The sequence below is a fragment of the Grus americana genome, chromosome 14 (assembly GCF_028858705.1).
Source record: "Grus americana isolate bGruAme1 chromosome 14, bGruAme1.mat, whole genome shotgun sequence".
Taxonomy (NCBI): Eukaryota; Metazoa; Chordata; class Aves; order Gruiformes; family Gruidae; genus Grus; species Grus americana.
This window is the reverse complement of record NC_072865.1, coordinates 124,942-146,594: the sequence shown is the minus strand read 5'-3', so window position 1 is coordinate 146,594 and position 21,653 is coordinate 124,942. Positions and strand designations below refer to the sequence as shown.

Genomic DNA, 21,653 nt, shown 5'->3' with positions numbered 1-21,653 from the left:
TCACAAGTCTAAAGCACAGCACCACAAGCTGCTGTAAGTCAGATTAACTCCATCCCAGGCAGACCCAGTATAATAATGAAGCCTATGAAATTACTGCCAGAGTACACCAGAAGAGAGCACAACAATTTTTAAGATGTGGTTAACTAGGGTACAGTGGAAATAGTTGAAAGTTGGCACTGTGTATGTTTGATAAAAGCATTTGGGACTGAATATATCACTGACAGAATGTGGTATAAAGATGTCCATGATTCAAGGGCAGTAAGTCTCTTAACCACTTGTCTTCTCGCATCAAGGAAATAAATAGGATAACCTTACCCGTGCCAGGTTAAAATGAAGAGATGTCCTGGACATATGAGAAGTTTTTACTCACTGGTGTACAGAGGAGGGTCAGCATTGAAAAGACTGATATTTTACAATGTCAAGTGATAGTGGAGTGTGTATGTATATGTATATTGCTTATCAATGATTACCTGAAAACGGTACTGTAATTATGAATTATTAATCAAGTCTGAAATTTTGGAATAGGCCAAAATGTAGAACCAAGGCATTACTTAAATACAATTACTTGCCTCAAGAGGCTTATGAACTTTGTCCTGTAGAAACAACCTGTGCAGATACCAGATCTAAAGGACCCTGAAATGAAGTTTGATATGATCCTTCTCATATTCTCCCCCACTGACCCCCTCCACCCCCTCCTTCCTTTTTAAAGGAAGAGAATGGCATGTAGTTTATACAGCTACATATTTGTAGGCTCAACTTGGTTTAAAATCTGAAGAATTATAAATTTGTCAGACTACTTTTCAAACTATTAATTTGCTACTTGTTAGCTTCGTAAGTAGATATACTGACAGGAGAACTTGGTTTCCTCTTCCTGGAACTGATCTGCAGACACTTGTTGAAAAAGCTTGGGAGATGATGACAAGAAAAGATAGATTTATTTGATTACTTAGGAAAGCATAATGAGAACAAGAGTACAGTATTCAAAAATTGAGGCTAGAAGCTGACATTTTTAGGTGATTGAAAGTAACAAGCTACTAGATATAAAGTGAAAATGACTCTGGTAGTTTTATAACGTGAAGAGGCGAAGAAATTGCTGTAGATCCTGTTCTAATGGTCTGTATTTACAGTTTATTTCTGAGATCACTGGATTAATCTCCTGCACTGTAAAGAGTCTAAAGAAACAGTATTGATACAGAAACATTCTGTACTGTAAAGTTCTACTGACTTTTGTAAAAAATTTTTGTCTGTGTCTTTATTCCAGAGACAGAGGAGATTGGTGATGAGGAAGTCTTCTCATGGCTGAAGTGTGCAAAGGGTCAGTCTCATGAACCAGAGAATCTTATGCCAACACAGATCATTCCTGGTACAGGTAATGCTTAAAACTTGAAAAATTCCCGTTTTTTTTCTCAATTCTGAGCAAGCATGTGGAAAAAAAATACTAAGATAGTTGGTGTTCTAGCTATTACCTTTCCTAGCATGGATTTACAGGAGATGTTCGCTTGCTGTAGTGGAATAGTTGAAGGGAAGGTAACCCAAGTAAGATCAAGCTGTGGGTTTGAAGTGGACACTCTTCTGACACTAGCTGCGACTTCTTGTGCCTAGCCGTTTTTAATTGTATCAGTAAATTTGGTTAACTTGCAAGACAGATCTCTTTCTTTTCTGTTAGGGGGGAGGGAAAGAAAGTAGTCAGTGCTGACCATTTACTTGACTCTTTACATAACTGGTCCTAAAAATCACGGAATCATAGAATGGTTTGGGTTGGAAGGGACCTTTAAAGATCATCTAATCCAACCCCCTGCCATGGGCAGGGACATCTTTCACTAGGTCAGGTTGCCCAAAGCCCCATCCAGCCTGGCCTTGAACACCTCCAGCGCTGGGGCATCCACAGCTTCTCTGGGAAACCTGTTTGAAAACTGAGGAAAAAAAAATAATAAATTTTTGAGTACCTCAGCTTTTTCCATGTCAGCTGTCACCAGCTCTCCTGTCTTATTTAGTGGGGGTGGGAGGGGGTGTAGATTTTCTTTAATCTTCCTTTTCTGGCCAGCATACCTGTTGAAGCCCATATTATTCTTTTCATCCCTTGCCAAATTCAGCTCCGGCTGTGCCTTAGCTTTCCTGATCCCATCCTTACACATCCAGGCAGTGTCTCTGTATTCTTCCCAGGATACATGTCCCTTGTTCACTGCCTGTGCATTTCCTTCTTACATTTTAGTTTGACCAGGAGGTCCTTGCTGACCCATGCCTGCCTTGCTTGATTTTTTTACACATGGGAATTGAGAACTCTTGCACTCTAAGAAAAATGTTCTTGAAGAGCTGCAAGCTCTGTTCAGCTGCTTTGTTCCCAAGGGCAGTTTCCCAGGAAGTCCCATACACTAATTCCTTAAGCAACTGAAAGTTCGGTCTCCTAAAATTTGGCATCCTGACTCTACTCTTTACCTGGGCCATATCCCTCAAGATTGTGAATTCCGCCAGGGCACGATCACTGCAGTCCAGTCTGCCACCAATCTCGACATCTCTAATTAGTTCTTCTATGTTGGTGAGCCACAGGTCCAGTAATGCTTTTCGTCTGGTTGGGCTGTCTGTCTCCCAGATTAGGAAATTATCCTCAATGCACTCCAATAGTCTCCTTGACTGCTTACAGCTTGCTGTGCTGCTTTTCCAGCAGGTGTCAAGGTGATTGAATTTCCCCATCAGGATCAGAGCCTGTGAGTGTGATGCTTCCTATAGTCAAAGTAAGAACACTTTGTCAACAGGCTCCTCTTGGTCGGGCGGCCTGTAGTAAACACTAACAGTGAGGTTTCCTTTGTTGGCTTGGCCCCTAATTTTTGCCCATAAGCTCTCAGCCTGTTCATCACTGTATTTCAAAGACAGCTCTGTGCAGTCAATCCATTCTTTTACACAGAGAGCAACCCCCCCACCTCCAATGTTCCAGTTGTGCATTTTGTCCCATCATGTTTCAGCGATAGCAATTAGATCATAGCTTTCTAGTTGCACAATGACTTCCAGCTCCTCCTGCTCGTTATCCATGCTGCATGCATTGGTATATAGAGGTACTTCAGCTGGGCTATCAACCTTGTCATCTCTTGAGAGGAACATGCTCAAATTTCTTTGAGGCATTTCACAGGTGTTTCCCTGTTGGTTCCTAATACACCATCAGCCCCTGGCTCTTCTCTGTTGCTCAAATCTCCATCCCCTTCCCCCACTAAATCTAGTTTAAAGCTTTCCATATAGGTCTGGCCAACTTGTTGGCAAAGACTCTCTTGCCCTGCTTGGGCAGGTGAATCCCATCAGCTCCCAAGAGACCCAGCTTCTCAAAGGTAGATTTGTGATCATAGAAGCCAAAACCTTGAGTATGGCACCGTCCACACAGCCAGGCATTCCCCTGTTCAATTCATCACCTCCTTCCTCTTACTGGGAGGACAGAGAGAGAGCACCACCTGTGCTACAGATCCTTTTAACGTTGCTCCAAGGGATATATAGTCTCTTTTGATGGTTCTAAGTTGCCTCATGGCAGTATCTTTGGACCCCACATGGAATAGTAGGAGCAGATGATAATCTATAGGATTTTTCCAGGCTTGACAACCTCTCAGCTATGTCACGAAGCTAGTGTTAGCACACTTCTCCACACTGTTTGGAGACAAGTGTCTTGTTGTATGTAGCACGTGATCTTAAAGATACTTAGCAGTAATACTAAAAAACACCCACCCCTCTGAATATGTATTATAGTTAAGGCCTTGGTTTTAGATTTTAGTCGTGATGTGATATTAAAGATTTTAACTTTATTTCCAGCGCTTTACAATATTGGAGACATGGTTCATGCAGCACGAGGCAAATGGGGTATTAAAGCCAATTGTCCATGTATTAACCGGCAGAACAAATCGGTGTTGAGACCAGCTGTCACTAATGGAATATCACAGGTATGTAATTTGAGGCTGAAATTGCCTTGTTTGACATTACATTTTTAAGATCTATTAAAACATTAGACCCTTTAGATTAATCTCTTGAGAAACACAAATTATTTTCTCCATATGTATTCTAAGTGTTTTAGCTTAGCAAAAATCTTTTGGGACAGTTTTTGGGGATGTGTGCTGCAACTGTTATATACAAAGTGGATATTTGGGCAAATACTCTTATGTAGAAATTGGGTAGGAAGCCATTCCTATTGATGCTGTACCTTAAAACAAACCACTATGAATAGATTGCAACATGTGCATTTATTTTGTTATGGTTCCTAAATGTATGCTGAATCTAGAGCAGTTCTGTTCACACAAAAAGTCCGCATGTGAAAAAAGAAATTGAAAAGCCTGGGTTTGTGTTAAAAGATGATGTGGTAAGAATTTACACCACAATGCAAGGTCTAATGTACGAAGAGAAGAAGCTCCTGTACTCTGCTGCTACATAAGCATAGAGGAACTCTACTGTGCACTTAAATGAACAAACTAACCCAATACATTGGATAACTAAAATGTCTCCCAAGTTTCCCTTTATTCAACATTAATCAGTTGTTTATATTTTTGTTTTAGCTTCCGACTGTAAATGCTAGTGCATCAGTCTCTGGAAACGAGAGCACCTTTTCCACTGGACCAGGAGCAGGAGTGGGGCAACTAGAAATGGACAGTGTTCCAAAATCTGAAGCAACTGATAGTAGGATAGAAGAATCTGTAAAAACAGAGACATTACCAACCAATAACACTGGTGAAATAAAGACTAACAGACCACTTTGTCCAGAAACAGCTCCATCATCAGCCTTACACTGGCTTGCAGATTTAGCAACGCAAAAAGCAAAAGAAGAAACAAAAGGTGAGCAGATGATATGCCCTTTGGGATTGGAATGAAAAGATAAATGATAACATACTGCTTGGTTGCTCTAAGTAGCTCTAGCTCTAAGCAGAAAAGAACATGGTCATTTTTCTTCTTTTGCCTCTTAGAACCAGTTCTCTTTTACAGACTTAGGAATATGCAAAGCTGGAAAGATGATGATAGAGCTGAAAATTAAAATAGTCTTGTCACTCCCAGTTTATTTCAGTGCCAGTTCTTGTATTTATTTTCTAAGTAATAAGCAGCTGGTATCCTAATGTAAAATGATATTAATTAATTTCAGATGCAGCTTTGTAACATTATAACTATTGAAGTATATAAAACTAGTTTGTGTGCTATGAGAAGAGTGCATTTCCAAAGAATTGAGAGGCTAGAGTCTACTTTGGAGGGTTAGATGAAAGCTTAGAACTTCTTTAATACTCGATAGTTTGAGTGTGATTCTCAATATGAAATAACTGTTTACAGAATATACATCTCAGTTGTCAGAGGTAGCATGACTAACACAAGATTTATTCCTGTCCATATGTTTAGCAGGAACTACTTTATATGTCAATGTTAAATATTCATGACTCTTTCACGAGTTTTGCAGGGCTTAGCCACTGTAATATTTTGACTATGGTTAAAATTTGAAATATTTCATATTGAAACAATTCAGAAAGTCAGTGAAATTTTTTTTAACTGAGTCTATTACAAAGTTGTGGTTCCTCGTGTATCAAGCATTTTCAGATTGTATTTGTGCTATTCAAAACCTTAACTAACGGCATACTAAGGGTAAAATCTATGTACATGATGTCTTTGATTCTCTTTGAGGTGCCTTATTCACTGTTGCAGTGATAATTTACCTTTACCACAAGATTCTGTCAATATCCTATTTAATGCAAGAGCAAATAATTTCAGAGAACTTTGTGATCATTTGAACTTTGACTTTTTTCCTCCACCCCCCCCCCCCCCCCCCCCCCATGTTGATATTTATCTTGCAGAATCAGGATCACTGAGGTCAGTGCTTAATAAAGAATCCCATTCACCCTTTGGATTGGATTCCTTCAACTCCAGTACAAAGGTTTCCCCACTAACCCCGAAGCTGTTTAATAGCCTCTTGTTGGGCCCAGTGACATCTAGCAACAAAGCCGAAGGCTCCAGTCTCAGAGATCTGCTGCACACAGGGCCAGGAAAGCTTCCTCAGGTCCCATTAGACACAGGAATCCCCTTTCCTCCAGTCTTTTCTGCAGCTTCTGCGGTAAATAATTTTGTATTCTTTCAATGATGTCTGTTCTAGGGAAGAATTTTATGATGATCTAATAGTTTTTACCTAAATGTTTTTACAGTATCTTATTCTTAAATGTTGAAACAAATGCAACATGTCACAAAAACTCACCACCCCACAAAGTTGTAGAGAATTTTTATGCTAATTGTTAGTTTGTAGTTTGGTTTACTACTGCTGTGGAGAAGCTATTCCTTGCAAGAGACCAAGAAGGCAAGTTAAAGATAGCCTTTAAATTGTTTAATTGATAATCAGCATCCCTATAAAAGCTCATTTTAAATTCCACATCTTTAAAAATATTGCAAGAGCATACCACAGAAAAAGACGAAAAACAGTTCCTTAAAAAAATTTACGTATGCTTGAAAAGCATTTAAGGTAGAATATGAATTTAAGAATTTTAGGTGTAGTTGCTATTTCTGGATGCTTATTCTGGAATAAGGATACTTTATTTCTCTTTAATCCATTCTGGAGGAAATAACCTTAAAAAAACCCCAACTGAACAAATCAATGGTATTTGACATGGTTAAAAGCATTTAGTTTAAAAGAAGGATAGATTCTGTAGAATTTATCAAGGCTTAGCTCTTCTTGGAGAATACTTTCTCCAAAAGCTTAGGCAGATAGAATGAGGAAGATGATGAAATGGCTTGTCTCATAGGAGATTTTTTTTTCCCCCTCTTTGTCAGGTGGAACCCTAATAATGGTTCATATTGTGTGTTTTTGGTAGAGAGAACTGTATGGGAAAATACATCACTGCTACAGGAAAGTGAATCCAATAATACTCTTTCTCCTCCCCCCGCTCCCCAGCACTGGGTACAGGCCAAGAAATCATGATCACTTGTTTTAAAGCAAGTTATTCCTTGAAGGCTTGAGAGGGCCTGTCTCAACTTGTATCTCTGTCCCTGCAACTCTATGCGTTCTCTCACCACATTGAATCAGATCTATCATGTAATGTATTTTTTTCACTTTCTTGACTTCTGCTTTTCACAGAGTAATGTAAATTTGAAAGAACTTGTGGGGAACTCTGGTACAACCCCCCCACTCGAATGCCTGGATGCTTAATATAGAATGTATATGAGCAAAACATAACTGAGAAACAACAGTTGTGTTGGTCAAATTGAGAGGAATAATAGATTGCTGTTCATGAAGAGTCATCTTGGTGTTTCTGGAGCATTGACATTCTGTTGTGAAGAGTAGTTAGTGTTGACTGTAATAGTTAAACTGCACATTATCTATTTATGGCCTCTAGAGACATAGTGTAAAGCTACATTTTTAAGACCATCATAAGTGGATGATGTTATTGCCTAGTCTTACTTGCATAAGACAAGCTGTAGAAAACTGATATAATCCCAAGCAGCAGTACAGGTTGGGGTCTGACTAGCAGAGGTGTAACCCTTCTGAAAGGAGCCCAGGGTCCTGGAGGACAGCATGCTGAACACAGAATCATAGAATGGTTTGGGTTGGAAGGGACCTTAAAGATCATCTCGTTCCAACCCCCCTGCCACAGGCAGGGACACCCTCCACTAGACCAGGTTGCCCAAAGCCTCATCCAGCCTGGTCTTAAACACTGCCAGGGATGGGGCCTCCACAACCTCTCTGGGCAACCTGTGCCAGTGCCTCACCACCCTCACAGTAAAGAATTTCTTTCTAACATCTACTCTAAATCGACCCTCCTTCAGCTTAAACCCATTCCCCCTTGTCCTGTCACTACACTCCCTGATAAACAGTCCCTCTCCATCTTTCCTGTAGGCCCCTTCAGGTACTGGTAAGCCGCAATTAGATCTCCCTGGAGCCTTCTTTTCTTCAGGCTGAACAACCCCAACTCTCTCAGCCTGTCCGCATAGGAGAGGTGTTCCAGCCCTCTGATCAGCTTCGTGGCCTCCTCTGGACTCTCTCCAACAGCTCCATGTCTCTCCTGTACTGGGGTCCCCAGAGCTGGACGCAGTACTCCAGGTGGGGTCTCACAAGAGCTGAGTAGAGGGGGAGAATCCCCTCCCTCGGCCTGCTGGTCACGGTTCTTTTGACGCAGCCCAGGACACGGTTGGCTTTCTGGGCTGCAGGTGCACACTGCTGGCTCATGTTGAGCTTCTCATTGATCAATACCCCCAAGTCCTTCTCCTCGGGGCTGCTTTCAATCTATTCCCTGCCCAGCCTATAGTCGTGCTTGGGATTGCGCCGACCCACGTGCAGGACCTTGCACTTAGCCTTGTTGAACTTCATGCAGTTCACACGGGCCCACCTCTCCAGCCTGTCAAGGTCCCTCTGGATGGCATCCCTTCCCTCCAACATGTTGACCACACCACACAGCTTGGTGTCATCGGCAAACTTGTTGAGGGTGCACTCGATCCCACTGTCCGTGTCGCCAACAAAGATATTAAAGGGTGCCGGTCCCAGTACTGACCCCTGGGGAACGCCACTCATCACTGATCTCCACTTGGACATTGAGCTGTTGACCACAACTCTTTGAGTGCGACCATCCAGCCAATTCCTTATCCACCAAGTGGTCCATCCATTGAATCCATGTCTCTCCAATTTAGACACAAGGATGTCGTGCGGGAGAGCGACAAATGCCTTGCACAAGTCCAGGTAGATGACGTCAGTTGCCCTTCCTTTATCCACCAACGCTGTAACCCTGTCGTAGAAAGCCACCAAGTTTGTCAGGCATGATTTGCCCTTAGTGAAGCCCTGTTGGCTGTCACTAATCACCTCCTTATTTTCCATGTGCCTGAGCATAGTCTCCAGGAGGATCTGCTCCAAAATCTTGCCAGGCATGGAGGTGAGACTGACCGGCCTGTAGTTCCCTGGGTCTTCCTTTTTTCCCTTCTTAAAAGTGGGGGTTACGTTTCCCTTCTTCCAGTTGGTGGGAACTTCGCTGGATTGCCAGGACTTTTCAAATATGATGGCGAGTGGCCTGGCCACTTCATCCGCCAGTTCCCTCAAGACCCGTGGATGCAACTCATCAGGTCCCATGGACTTGTGCACCTCCAGGTTCCTTAGATATTCTCGAACCTGATCTTCTCCTACAGCAGGCGGTTCTGCATCCTCCCAGTCCCTGCCTTTGCCTTCTGTGACCTGGGCAGTGTGGCTCAAGCATTTGCCGGTGAAGACTGAGGCAAAGAAGTCATTGAGTACCTCAGCCTTCTCCATATCCTGGGTAACCAGGTCACCCGTTCCATTCCGGAGGGGACCCACGTTTTCCCTCGTCCTCCTCTTATCACTGACATATAGACCTATAGAAACTTTTCTTGTTGTCCTTGACATCCCTGGCCAGACCAATTTCTGTCAGGGCTTTGGCTTTCCTAACCTGATCCCTGGCTGCTCGGACAGTTTCTCTGTATTTCTTCCAGGCTACCTGCCCTTGCTTCCACCCTCTGTAGGCTTCCTTTTTTTGTATGACTTTGCTCAGCAGCTCCTGAACATGAGTCAGCATTGCACTGTGCAGCTCTGAGGGCAAACTGTCCTGGACTGCATCAGGAAGCATACAGCTGGACCACATCAAGGAACGTGATTATTCCACTCAGCACTTGTTAGGCCACACCTGTAACACTGTTTCCTGTCTTGGTCTCCTCAGTTGAAGAATGACACTGAAAAATTGGCAAGGGTCCAGTGGAGTGCCATGAAGAATGACTAAAATGTGGGAGAGCTTGACACATGAAGAAAGGTTGAAGAAACTGGTTCTCTTCATCCTAGAGAAGAGATTGCTTTGGGGATCTGATCAATCTTGCATCTAAAAGCTAGTTGTAGAGGATACGATGGTACTCCTTTCACAAGGATGCATGGTAACAGGGCAAGAGGCAATGGACACAAGTTGCTTCAGGGAAAATTCTATCTGGGTATAAGAGAAAATTCTTACATTACATTCTAGCGGTGGTATAGGCTGCCCAGAGAAGTGGTATAATCTCCTTTCCTGAGAAGTTAAGGTTTGGCGTGACCCAGCCTAGGGTAACTTAACCTGATTTCAACAGAAAGTTATACCAAATGATCTCTAGATCTTCCTTCTGACTTACACTCACTACAAGACAGACATTGAGGTGTGTCCAAAGGAGCTGGCAAAGGGTCTACAGAACAAGTCTTATAAGGAGCAGCTGAGGGAACTGAGGTTGTTTAGTCTGGAGAAGAGGAAGCTGAGGAGAGACCTTATCACTCTCTACAACTACTTGAAAGGAGGTTGTAGTGAGGTGAGTGTTGGTCTCTTCTCCCATGTAACAAGAGGAAATGGTCTCAAGTTGTGCCAGGGGAGGTTTAGACTGGATATTAGGAAAAATTTCTTCACTGAAAGGGTTATCAATCACTGGAATAGGCTGCCCAGGGAAGTGGTTGAGTCACCATCCCTGGAGATATTTGACGCATAGATGTGGTGCTTAGGGATATGGTATAGTGGTTGGACTTGGCAGTGTTAGGTTAACAGTTGGACTTGATGATCTTAAAGGTCTTTTCCAACCAAAATGATTCTATGAATTATACATCTTATTATATGAATGTACTCCGGTCTTCAAAAAGGGCAAGGAGGACAACCCAGGAAACTACAGGCCAGTCAACCTCACCTCTGTCACTGGAAAGGTGATGGAACAGCTTATTCTGGAGGTCATCTCTCAGCACATGGAGGAAAAGAAGGTTATCAGGAGTGGTCAGCATGGATTCACCAAGGGGAAATCATGCTTGACCAATCTGATAGCCTTCTATGATGGCATGACTGGCTGGGTGGATGAGGGGAGAGCAGTGGATGTTGTCTACCTTGACTTCAGTAAGACTTTTGACACTCTCCTGTAGCATCCTCATAGGTAAGCTTAGGAAGTGTGGGTTAGATGAGTGGACAGTGAGATGGATTGAGAACTGGCTGAATGGTAGAGCTCAGAGGGTTGTGATAAGCAGTGCAGAGTCTGGTTGAAGGCTTGTAGCTAGCGGTGTGCCCCAGGGGTCAGTACTGGGTCCAGTCTTACTCAGCATATTTATCAATGACATGGACGAGGGGACAGAGTGTACTCTCAGCAAGTTTGCTGACAATACAGAACTGGGAGGAGTGGCTAATACACCAGAAGGCTTTCCTGTTGTTTAGCAAGACCTGGACAGGCTAGAGAGTTGGGTGGAGCACAACCTAATGAAATTCTACAAGGGCAAGCATAGGGTCCTGCACCTAGGGAGGAATAACCCCAAGCACCAGTACAGATTAAGGGTTGACCTGCTGGGAAGCAGCTCTGTGGAGAAGGACCCTGGGAGTCCTGGTGGACAACAAGTTAAGCATGAGCCAGCAATGTGCCCTTGTGGCCAAGAAGGCTAATGGTATCCTGGGGTGCATTAAGAAGAGCATGGCCAGCAAGTTGAGGGAGGTTCTCCTCCCCCTCTACTCTGCCCTAGTGAGGCCACATCTGGAGTCCTGTGTCCAGTTCTGGGCTCCCCAGTTCAAGACAGACAGGGAACTACTGGAGAGAGTCCAGCCAAGGGCTACAAAGATGATTAGGGAACTGGAGCAACTCTTGTATGAGGAAAGGCTGAGAGAGCTGGATCTGGTTAGCCTGGGGAAGAGAAGACTGAGAGGGGTTCTCATCAATGCTTATAAATATCTAAAGGGCAGATGTCAAGAGGATGGAGCCAGACTCTTTTCAGCAGTTTCCAGCAGCAGGACAAGGGACAACGGACACAAACTTAAACACAGGACGTTCTGTTTGAATGTGAAGAAAAACTTCTTTATTCTGAGGGTGACAGAGCACTGGAGCAGGCGGCCCAGAGAGGTTGCAGAGTCTCCTTCTCTGGAGATATTCAAAACCCACCTGGACGCGATCCTGTGCAACCTGCTCTAGGTGATCCTGCTTTAGCAGGGAGGGTTGGACTAGATGATCTCCAGAGGTCCCTTCCAACCCCTACCATTCTGTGATTCTGTGAATATTTTTTACTGAATGAATATCTTCAGTTATGCTTAGTGTTACATTTTAGATTGATAACTCTGCATATGGTAAATTTTCTGTCTATTGAGCTTTAGTTTTAAAGAAGATGGCAAAATCGTTCCAGTAATAGGTGTTTTGCTGTGACTGTTCACTCAGCTTCCAGTCCCTGGGTTTTTGTGGGGGGTGGAGGGGTGGGTTGGTTGGGGTTTTTTTTGTTTGTTTGTTTTATTTTTTTCCTAGAATGAGCTTTTTGCTACCAGAAATCAATCACACCCCTGCCCCCTCCCACAGATGTCTTGTGAATAATGATCCAGTTAGTGTTTATCTTCTGTTGAATAGATGAAATATATTTAGTCTCTTAAGTATTTTGCTGTAGGCAGGCTTTTTTTTTTTTTAAAGTTAAGAACACAATTTAAGATTGTGTTGTTAATCCCTTTCGAATTTTAAACATCCCTTGAGGAGTTTTAAATGTCCTTTGAGGAGCATGGATGCCACAACCAGAGAGGCTGTCTACTAATGGTTCTGTTAACGTTACACATACTGGAAGCACTTTCTCCTCTCTGTCTGTGTTTACTTAATGTTCCCGTATTCCTCAGCTTACCTGTGCCAGGGTTGAATTCACTTTCTTAGTAATGGAATGAGGAAAATAGGGAAATAAAGTTAAGAAATTAATGAGGTTAAGAAAAATACGAAACATTTTTACTGTTAAAGTAGCAGAGTTAGATGACTTAAGTTTTCTATTCCATGATTGTTTGCTGTAATATTTTTCTAGATAGCCTATAGCAGGTTATTTTAAGTTTTACTATTGTAAAACAGGAGCATAGCTGTTTCTGTTCTTACTGGATACATGCAGGTCTCTGAGCTGATTTGTTTACTGTTGCATGTTTTTCTGATAGCAAGATGTCTATGACTAAAATCTGAATGAGAGCAGATGTGCATTAACACATATGATGTTGCAAGACTAAACTTATCTCTGAATTTACATCTTCTAGGGGGCCAAAGGTAAAGCCAGCCTGCCTAACTTCTTAGACCACATCATTGCTTCTGTGGTGGAAAACAAGAAGACTTCTGATGCCGCAAAACGAGCTAGTAATTTAGCTGACACGCAGAGAGAGGTGAAGGAAATGGTAATGGGCTTAAATGTGCTGGATCCACACACTTCCCACTCTTGGCTGTGTGATGGTAGACTCCTTTGCCTTCATGATCCTAGCAACAAAAATAACTGGAAGATCTTCAGGGAGTGCTGGAAACAAGGCCAGGTGGGTGACGACAAATAGCCAACCCTTACTGCTTATAAGTATCCTGAAACTTTAACCTGTACCTTGGTTATTGACAGAGCCATCCATAGTTTGGCCAATTGCTCCTGAGTCAATATGATGAATGAAGATTTCAACTGTAGCATTATAAACAGGGAACATAGTGACCCTGTCCACTCCATGCTGTACTGACTGAAGCCCACGTGCCCTTGCACATTGAGCTTTTCTCAGCTTACCAGTATGAGGGTGTTTGCTGCAGCAGCCTTTTTAGTTGTGGTGTGGTTTGTGCTGAAGCTGCTCTACTACAGCCCAGTAGTGAATCCACTATGATTCCTGCATGCATCCTAGCATCTACCCCATACTTGATGCTTTATAGCCTTAGGAGAAGGTCCGTTCCTTCCAGAGCAGCATGGAAAGAATAACTGCTGCATGCAGTAATTTCTGCTAAATTTCTGCTGAAATTTTTGGGTGCACTTGATGCAATGTCTCATTCTGAGCCTACGGCCTGTGTGAACCCAAGTATTGTTTTGAACTCAGCATCTCATGTATTGAGCACTCTCCTGGATTGTCTGAGGGGTCATCAACCGGTTAGGTCTTCAGTCAAGAGACTGGACTTTAGACCTGCTGCCAGCATAGCCGCTTTTTCGGGTCTCAGTCCATAGTGCTACAGCTTAGGCTTCTCCAGAGAGTCATAAAGATTGCTCTAGTCAGACAAGCTGAACCTTAAAAAATGGATTAGTAGCTGCTGCTGCAGAGGAAGCACACCCATATCTCTAACAGAATATGATGTCCGTCAGTGTTCAAATGGTGTTCTTGGCACTTGGTTCTGCAGCTACCTCTTACACCATTACCTTCACTGACTACTCAGAATTGAGACCGCTGGTGCTAAACAGTTATGTCCCTCATCATCTTTTCTGGAGAAGTCCTTGTTGTCAGCTGTTCTGCTATTATTGTGCTAATGCTTTTGGCACTCTTCATTCCATATTTGTGTTTGCTCACAAGACACGCAGACTGCCGAGCTTTGGCGGAGGAACAGATCAGGCTGCGTGTTCCTCTTTTGGCATTCAGGGTCCATTCCTGCCAGAAGTAGAGTGCTTTTCAAGTTAAGTTTAGCGTGTTCCATGGGACTGCACGTTCTCTGGGTCCCCTGGGCACAAGCATAACTAGCATGTAGCCATGAGAAATGTGGAGAGGGTTGTGGCACCCCCAACCACAGAGTTACCGGTTCCTGTTTCCAACTCCCCTAGCCAGCTCCTAGTAGATGGAAGAGGCTACTATGCAGTGCACTCTGACTTGTCTGACTAGAAACTTAGCTTGCCGCTGGTATTACCAGCTTTCCCCCTAACAGCAGTTGTCGTCTTGTCCTGGTATTTTTGGAGTGCACAGAGGTGTCTTATTTTTTTGGAACCTGTTGCATCTTTGAAGATGATTAGAAGGCTGGAGCACCTCTCTTATGAAGACAGGCTCAGAGAGTTGTGGTTGTTCAGCCTGGAGAAGAAGAGGCTCAGGGGAGACCTTATACCAGCCTTCCAGTACCTAAAGAGAGGGACCTACAGGACAGATGGAGAGGGACTGCTTTTCAGGAAATGTAGTGATAGGATGAGGGGTAACAGTTTTAAAGTGAAAGAGGGTAGATTTAGATTGGATGTTAGGAAGAAATTCTTTATTGTGAGGCACTGGAACACATTGCCCAGAGCAGTTGTGGATGTCCCATCCCTGGAAGTGTTGAAAGCGAGGTTGGATGGGGCTTTGGGCAACCTAGTCTAGTGGAGGGTGTCTCTACCCGTGACAGGTGGGTTGGAACAAGGTGGTCTTTAAGGTCCCTTCCAACCCAAACCATTCTATGATTCTATCTTTCTGATTTATGAAGGATTTCAGATCATTCTTTTGCAGTGCTGTGGTGTCAGTCATCTGCCTGACTTGACAAAGAGTTCCTTAGTTTCTGGTCAGTATACTCTGATAATTTTCTCAACCATCTCTGTTACCAAATAATATTGTCTCTCTCAGGAGGATCTTAAATGTTTTGGGAGCTACTTAGAAAAGATGTGCTTGTCAGTTTCTCTGCAGATGAGACTGATTAATCACCAGGTGCAAGATGCTGCACTTGGCCATGGGGTTCTTGACTGGTAATGAATCCTGAGAAACTCCTTGTGGAGTCCAGAGATGTGATTACTGATCTTCTGTCAGATGTGTAGCTTTCAGCGTGCATCACCTTCCAACTTGGTGCACACTCTGAGGCTCTGGCCACAACTGTCATGCTCATGTACTATTTGTGATCCACTGTTTTAGGCTTCGCCCCAAGATGTGCTTTTGGATGACTTCGTCATTCAGAGGATCCCTTGTATAGCAACAGACTGGGCGAGTCCCTTGCTTATTCAAGGATTCTGTAGTGATGTTGCACTCTAATTTCCTGCCGAAATGTGGAAAGCAATTTAACTGAGCCTCTCTCATTCTTGCATGAGAGAGAGCAGGTGACCTAGGCAGGCATCGCTGTCTTGACAAGGCTATTCTAAACAGAATTTCTTCAAGCAGAGATTCTCTCAACAAACTCTGCTCTGTCACAGTTCTCCCTTGGCTGATATCCTCCTGTACATCCCAGGTGCACCTGTAAAAGTGAAGTCAAAGAACGTTAATTCCACCATCATCCCCCAAATCATCTTCCCCTTCCTATTTTACGGTCAGGAAAAGGTTAGTTGGAAAAAACCTCTTAGCTACCCTCCCCAGCACAATAAATGCACACTGGATCCTAGATCTGAGCCATATGAAGATTTTAGCCATGGTAGCATCCCAGATCATTAAAAGAGAAAATTTTTTCCCTGATAACGAATGCCACTCTTTCAGTGTCATGCAGAAAGAGCAATATTTTTCAACTCCTTTGTCTTAAAAATTGTCAGAAATAAGTTAAACTCTTGTCTTATCCCAGAATTCACTGGGAAACCATAGGATTTGACAGGCTGAGAGAGTTGGGATTGTTCAGCCCGGAGAAAAGAAGGCTCCAGGGAGATCTAATTGCGGCTTACCAGTACCTGAAGGGGCCTACAGGAAAGATGGAGAGGGACTGTTTATCAGGGAGTGTAGTGACAGGACAAGGGGGAATGGGTTTAAGCTGAAGGAGGGTCGATTTAGAGTAGATGTTAGAAAGAAATTCTTTACTGTGAGGGTGGTGAGGCACTGGCACAGGTTGCCCAGAGAGGTTGTGGAGGCCCCATCCCTGGCAGTGTTTAAGACCAGGCTGGATGAGGCTTTGGGCAACCTGGTCTAGTGGAGGGTGTCCCTGCCCATGGCAGGGGGGTTGGAACTTTCAGGTCCCTTCCAACCCAAACCATTCTATGATTCTATGATTATTTCTTTCTGGAGCTGTTCTTCAAGAGCATTTTACTCTCCTGAACATGGTTGTTGCTCATCTGGGGATACTGTTGGGATTCTTATCCTGTAGCAACCTGTTCTTCTCTGAGTTTCCACGCTAGGCTTTCTCTTTTTTGAGATACTGAAGATTTGGTTTGGTATTGGAGATTTTAATTTGTTTTCTCCCTGTCGTCTGAGAGCAGATCTGGCAGGAAATGTCTGCCAACCAAGTCTGCTATCCTTTTATCTTGCAGCCCTAGCTGTGCCCTTCACTAGAGCGAGCATTTTCTTTCTTCCATCAGAAATTCTCTGCCTAAGAGCTGGAAGGGTTCTACTAGGTTAAGTAGATTTTATTTTTTTTTTAAATTGTTCAAGGGGTCAAGTGAATACAGCAGGGATCAAAATTTGTCATTATTTTCCTGGACTGAAGACAACTAGTACTTGGGATCGGTGTGTCTGCTATGTCATCTTAGTTTGCTGCTTGTCAGGCCTCACATTTGGGACATAGACAAGCTTTGGCAGTCTTTCCACTCTCGCTCAGACATTTACCCTCTGCCGCTCTTTTGTGTTGGCACGAACAGTACTACCAGGGAGACCTGGACAGTGTTAAGAGTGACTATATGGCTCTGAGTAGTGGTCAAGGCCATGGAACCCACGTGGTTTTCTTAATCCTGCCGGTAAGGGGTAGACGGATTCTGCATGTCAGCCATCGTTTGCGAAGCTGGTTTCGACAACAGGGTTTTGGGTTTTATGGTCATGGGAACCTCTTTGAGGATTGAGGACTGCTTGGAAGAGATGGGATCCATCTAAGCAAGGCAAGAGCATCTTTGCCAACAGTCTGACCAGCCTGACTAAGAGACCTATAAGCCAAGAACGACAGGAGAGGGAGAGTATCACCAGTGATCAAGAAACGAATTAGTTGATGGGGTTGGCAAGCAAGCCATGTGGGGTGATGTGAACAGGAGAAATCTCATACTCGAGACAACAGGGATGAAAGATGTCCTCAAACATATGCACATAAGTAAGGAACTGTGTACATCACAGCATTGTGAGGAAAGCTCTCATACTGCTTCTGGGAAATCAGCATGGCTGGGTACCTTTCTGAAATGCCTGTACAGTAATACATACAGTACAAGGAACAAATAGGAGGAGTTAGTGTGCGGTTGCATGGCCACAATCTCATTGCTATGACGGAGAAGTGGTGGGATAGCTCCTGCAACTGTAGTATGGCAAGGGATAGGTACAGGCTGTTCAGGAAGGTGAAGCGGCAGCATTGCTGTTTATGTGAGGGAGCAGCTGGAATGCGTGAAACTGTATAGGAGTGGATGATGAGCCATTTGAGAGCTTGTGGGCCAGGATTAGCGAGCAGACTGATGTGGGCAACCTTGTGGCAAGTATCTGCTACAGACTACCTGATCAAGAAGTGATAAGGCCTTCTTCAGATAATTGGCAGAAGCTCTGTATTCACATTTCCTGGGCCTCATGGGACCACCCTGATACCTGCTGGAGGAACACCACAACAGGTCACAAGCACTCCTGAAGTTTTCTGGAGTGCATCGATGACAACGTCCTGACACAGCTTATCAAGGAGTGAACTCGGGAAGGGTGCTCTGCTGGACCTCATGCTTACACACAAGGAAGAACTGGTTGTTGATGTGAAGGTAAGGGGCAGCTTTGACTGTAGTGACTATCAGATGGTGGGGTTCAGCTCAAGATCCTGAGAGGAGGGAGGAAAGCAAAAAAGCAAGATCACAAGCCCGGGCTTCAGGAGAGCAGACTTTCATCTTTTCAGATATCTGCCTGCAAGAATCCCATGGGATATGGTCCTGAAGAGGGGCTCAGGAATGCTGTTTGAGTCGTGCTTAACCTGCCTTGCAGCCTTCTGTGATGAGACAACTGGCTTGGTGGATGAGGGGGAGAGCACTGGATGTTTTTTATCTTAACATCAATAAGGCTTTTCACACTATCATAATGTCATCAGACAAAGTGATGAAGTATGAACTAGAGAAGTGGACAGTGTGTGGATTTAAAACTGGCTGAAATGCCATGCTCAGAGGGTTGTGATCAGTAGCACAAAGTCCAGCTGGAGGCCAGTCACTAGTGGTGTACCCTAGGGGATCAGTATTGTGTTGAGAACTATTTAACATCTTCATTAACAACCTAGATGGGACAGAGTTCATGCACCCTCGGTGAGTTTACAGATGACACAAAACTGGGAGGCATGGCTGATACACCAGATGGTTGTGCTGCTATTCAGAGGGACCTGGACAGGCTGGAAAATTGGACCGAGGGGAATCTCCTGATGTTCAGCAACGGAAGATGTAAAGTCCTGCACCTCAGGAGGAATAACACCCTGCAACAGCACATGCTGCAGAGGCGGCTGGCTGGAAAGCAGCTTTGCCTGGAAGGACCTTGAGGTCCCGGTGGACAAGGAGGTGACCGTGCATCAAGAATGCATCCTCGCAACAAAGAAGGGCGGCGGCATCCTGGGCTGCGTTAGGAGGAGCGTTGTCGGCACGTCAAGGGAAGTGATCCTTGCCCTGGACTTGGCATTGGTAGAGGCCTCACCTGGAGTACTGTGTCCAGTTCTGGGCTCCCCAGTACAAGACAGACGTGGACTTACTGGAGCAAGTCCAGTGCAGGGCCACAAAGATGATTAAGGGACTGGAACGTCTTTCATGTGAAGTGAGGCTGCGAGGGCTGGGACTCTTCAGCCTAGAGAAGAGAAGGCTCGGGAGAGCGTGGGTAGGAAACCTTATCAATGTGTATAAATACCTGATGAGAGGGAATGAGGAAGGAGCCAGACCCTTCTAAGCAGTGCCCACTGACAGGACAAGAGGCAATGGGCACAAATTAGAACCCAGGAAGTTCAACCTGAACAAAAGAAAACACTTTTTTAGTGTGAGGGTGGTCCCTTCCAACCTAAATGATTCTGTGAGGTTTTTTTCTGAAGTTGACAGGAGTAAAGTAACAAACCCTTTTTGTTTACTGAAACCTCGCTCTTCTGGAGTTGAGGTTTCATTGCTGCCTTCTAGAACTTAAGGGCTATGTTGTGTTATATTTCAAAACCAAGGCCATTTCTGTTATCCCCAAAGTTGTTTGTTGGTTTATTTTTCCCTCCATTCATTTCTGAATGAATAGTTGTCCTCAGGAACTAAAATGGATACTAGTCCTGTTAGAGGCCATCCAGGTGAAGTAGTGGTTAGCTACTGGAGTGTTTTTAAGCAGCGTAACTTTGGACATGCTTGTCTGTAGCTCTGTAGGTATCTTTGCCTAATGATACTGATACTACTAGAACATCTAGGGGCATCTGTGCTCCTCAGGGTGTTGTACTGAGCTCTTCGTGTGAATAAACCCAAGATCCACCTTCAGATTGTTGTTAACGTATAGGGCACAGCTTGGAATTGGTTCAAACTTACATAGACGTGAACTGTCATTTGAACATAGGTAACAGTTACTGAACATAGAGTTTTTCAGGTGGGATAGTCCATGTGCAAGTTCCCTTTTCTCTCAAATCTTGTAACTCTCTAGAGATTGCAGGGTGAGAGGAACTGACAAGGTCTCGGCCAGTGTTGGGAGGATTGTCTGGTATACCTTTTCCTAGTGTTGTTAGTTTAGTAAATGCCTTGAGCATTTATGGGGAGAGGCCACTCAAATCTTGGTGTGGAATCTATGTACGTGGTTAGCCTAAACATCTTAAAACCCCTTTTGCAAGTGAATAGCCACTTTTCTGCTCCTTGGTTTTTTTACTAGGGAATTAGTGATGCTTCATGATTATACGTAAAGAACGAATGAAATGGTTTAAAAAAATCATGTGAGAATATGAAAAATTCATATGAGAAGGCTTTACTACAAATGCTGTTTCTAATGGTAGTTGCATTTGTACTTACAAAAAGGAAAGGTGGTGAGACTTGACACCCACTGTACTTCCACAGGTGGATTGACCTTGTCTGGCTGCCAGACCGCTACCCAGCCGCTCTGTCACTCCCCCTTCTCAAGAGGACAGGGGGCAAAAATAAGATGGGAAAGTTTGTGGGTCACGATAAAGACAGGCAGATATCTCACTTGGCAATTGCTGTCACAGGCAAAACAAATTCAACTTGTGAAAAAGTAATTTAATTTATTGCCAATTAATTCAAGTAGGATGGTGAGGAATAAAGGCAAAGCTAAAAAACATCTTATGCCCACCCACTCCTCCTTCTTCCTAAAGGCTCAACTTTACTCCTTCATCCCTGGCTCTGCTGCCTCCTCGCCGCCCCACGAAGTGGCGCAGGGGGGATGGAGAATAGTGGGGGTTGCAGTCAGTTCATAACGCTTCGTCTCTGCTGCTCCTTTCTCCTCACGCTTTTCCCCTGCTCCAGTGTGGAGTCCTTCCCACAGGATACAATCATTCATGAACCGTTCCACCTTGGGGCCCTCTCCGTGGGCTGCAGTCCTTCAGGAATAGACTGCTCCAGTGTGGGTCCCCAACGGGCCACAGTTTCTGCCGAAAACTTGCTCCTGCATGGGCTTCTCTCCAAGGGCTGCAGCTCCTGCCAGGAGCCTGCTCCAGCGTGGGCTCTCCATGGGCTGCTTCCTTCAGGGCATCTCCCTCTGCTGCAGTGTGGGGTCCTCCACAGGCTGCAGTGTGGATATCTGCTCCACCATGGTCCTCTACAGGCTGCAGGGAGGCAACCTGCTTTCCCCATGGTCTCTTCCACGAACTGCAAGGGACTCTCCTTCTTCTTCACTGACCTTGATGTCTGCAGAGTTCTTTCTCTGACTTCCTTCCCCTCTCCCTCCCCCCAGCTCCCAGCAGCTGCAGAGTTTTTTTTACCTTTCTTATTATCACAGAGGTGCCACCAGTGTCAATTATGGGCTCATCTTTGGCCAGCGATGGTCTGTTGGAGCCAGGTGGAACCATCTGTGTCCAGCACGCGGCAGCTCCCAGCCTCATCTCACAGAGCCCACCCCTGCTGCGAACACCTCGCTGTGTAGACTTAATAAGCTTGCCTTAGAAGTGGTATTGTATTAGACTTACTAAGGCAACTGCACATGGCCTGGAACTGAAGTTTGCTTTGACTCTGGTTATTTGTTTGATGCACAAAAACCAGA

At 44.3% G+C, this 21,653-nt stretch overlaps 1 protein-coding gene across 4 annotated transcripts in view; it reads left to right on the top strand.

Annotated features, from left to right (window-relative positions):
• KDM3B (lysine demethylase 3B) overlaps positions 1-21,653 on the top strand; it is a 69,942-nt gene that overhangs the window by 36,691 nt on the left and 11,598 nt on the right. For all 4 annotated transcript variants that reach the window (XR_008579257.1, XM_054841588.1, XM_054841589.1 and 1 more), the window contains 5 exons: positions 1,262-1,369; positions 3,790-3,917; positions 4,524-4,800; positions 5,799-6,055; positions 12,951-13,217. Coding sequence is in view for 3 of the 4 variants with exons in the window: in XM_054841588.1 (XP_054697563.1) it covers positions 1,262-1,369; positions 3,790-3,917; positions 4,524-4,800; positions 5,799-6,055; positions 12,951-13,217 (1,037 nt within the window). In the remaining variant the exon portion in view is untranslated. The remainder of the gene's footprint in view (positions 1-1,261; positions 1,370-3,789; positions 3,918-4,523; positions 4,801-5,798; positions 6,056-12,950; positions 13,218-21,653) is intronic.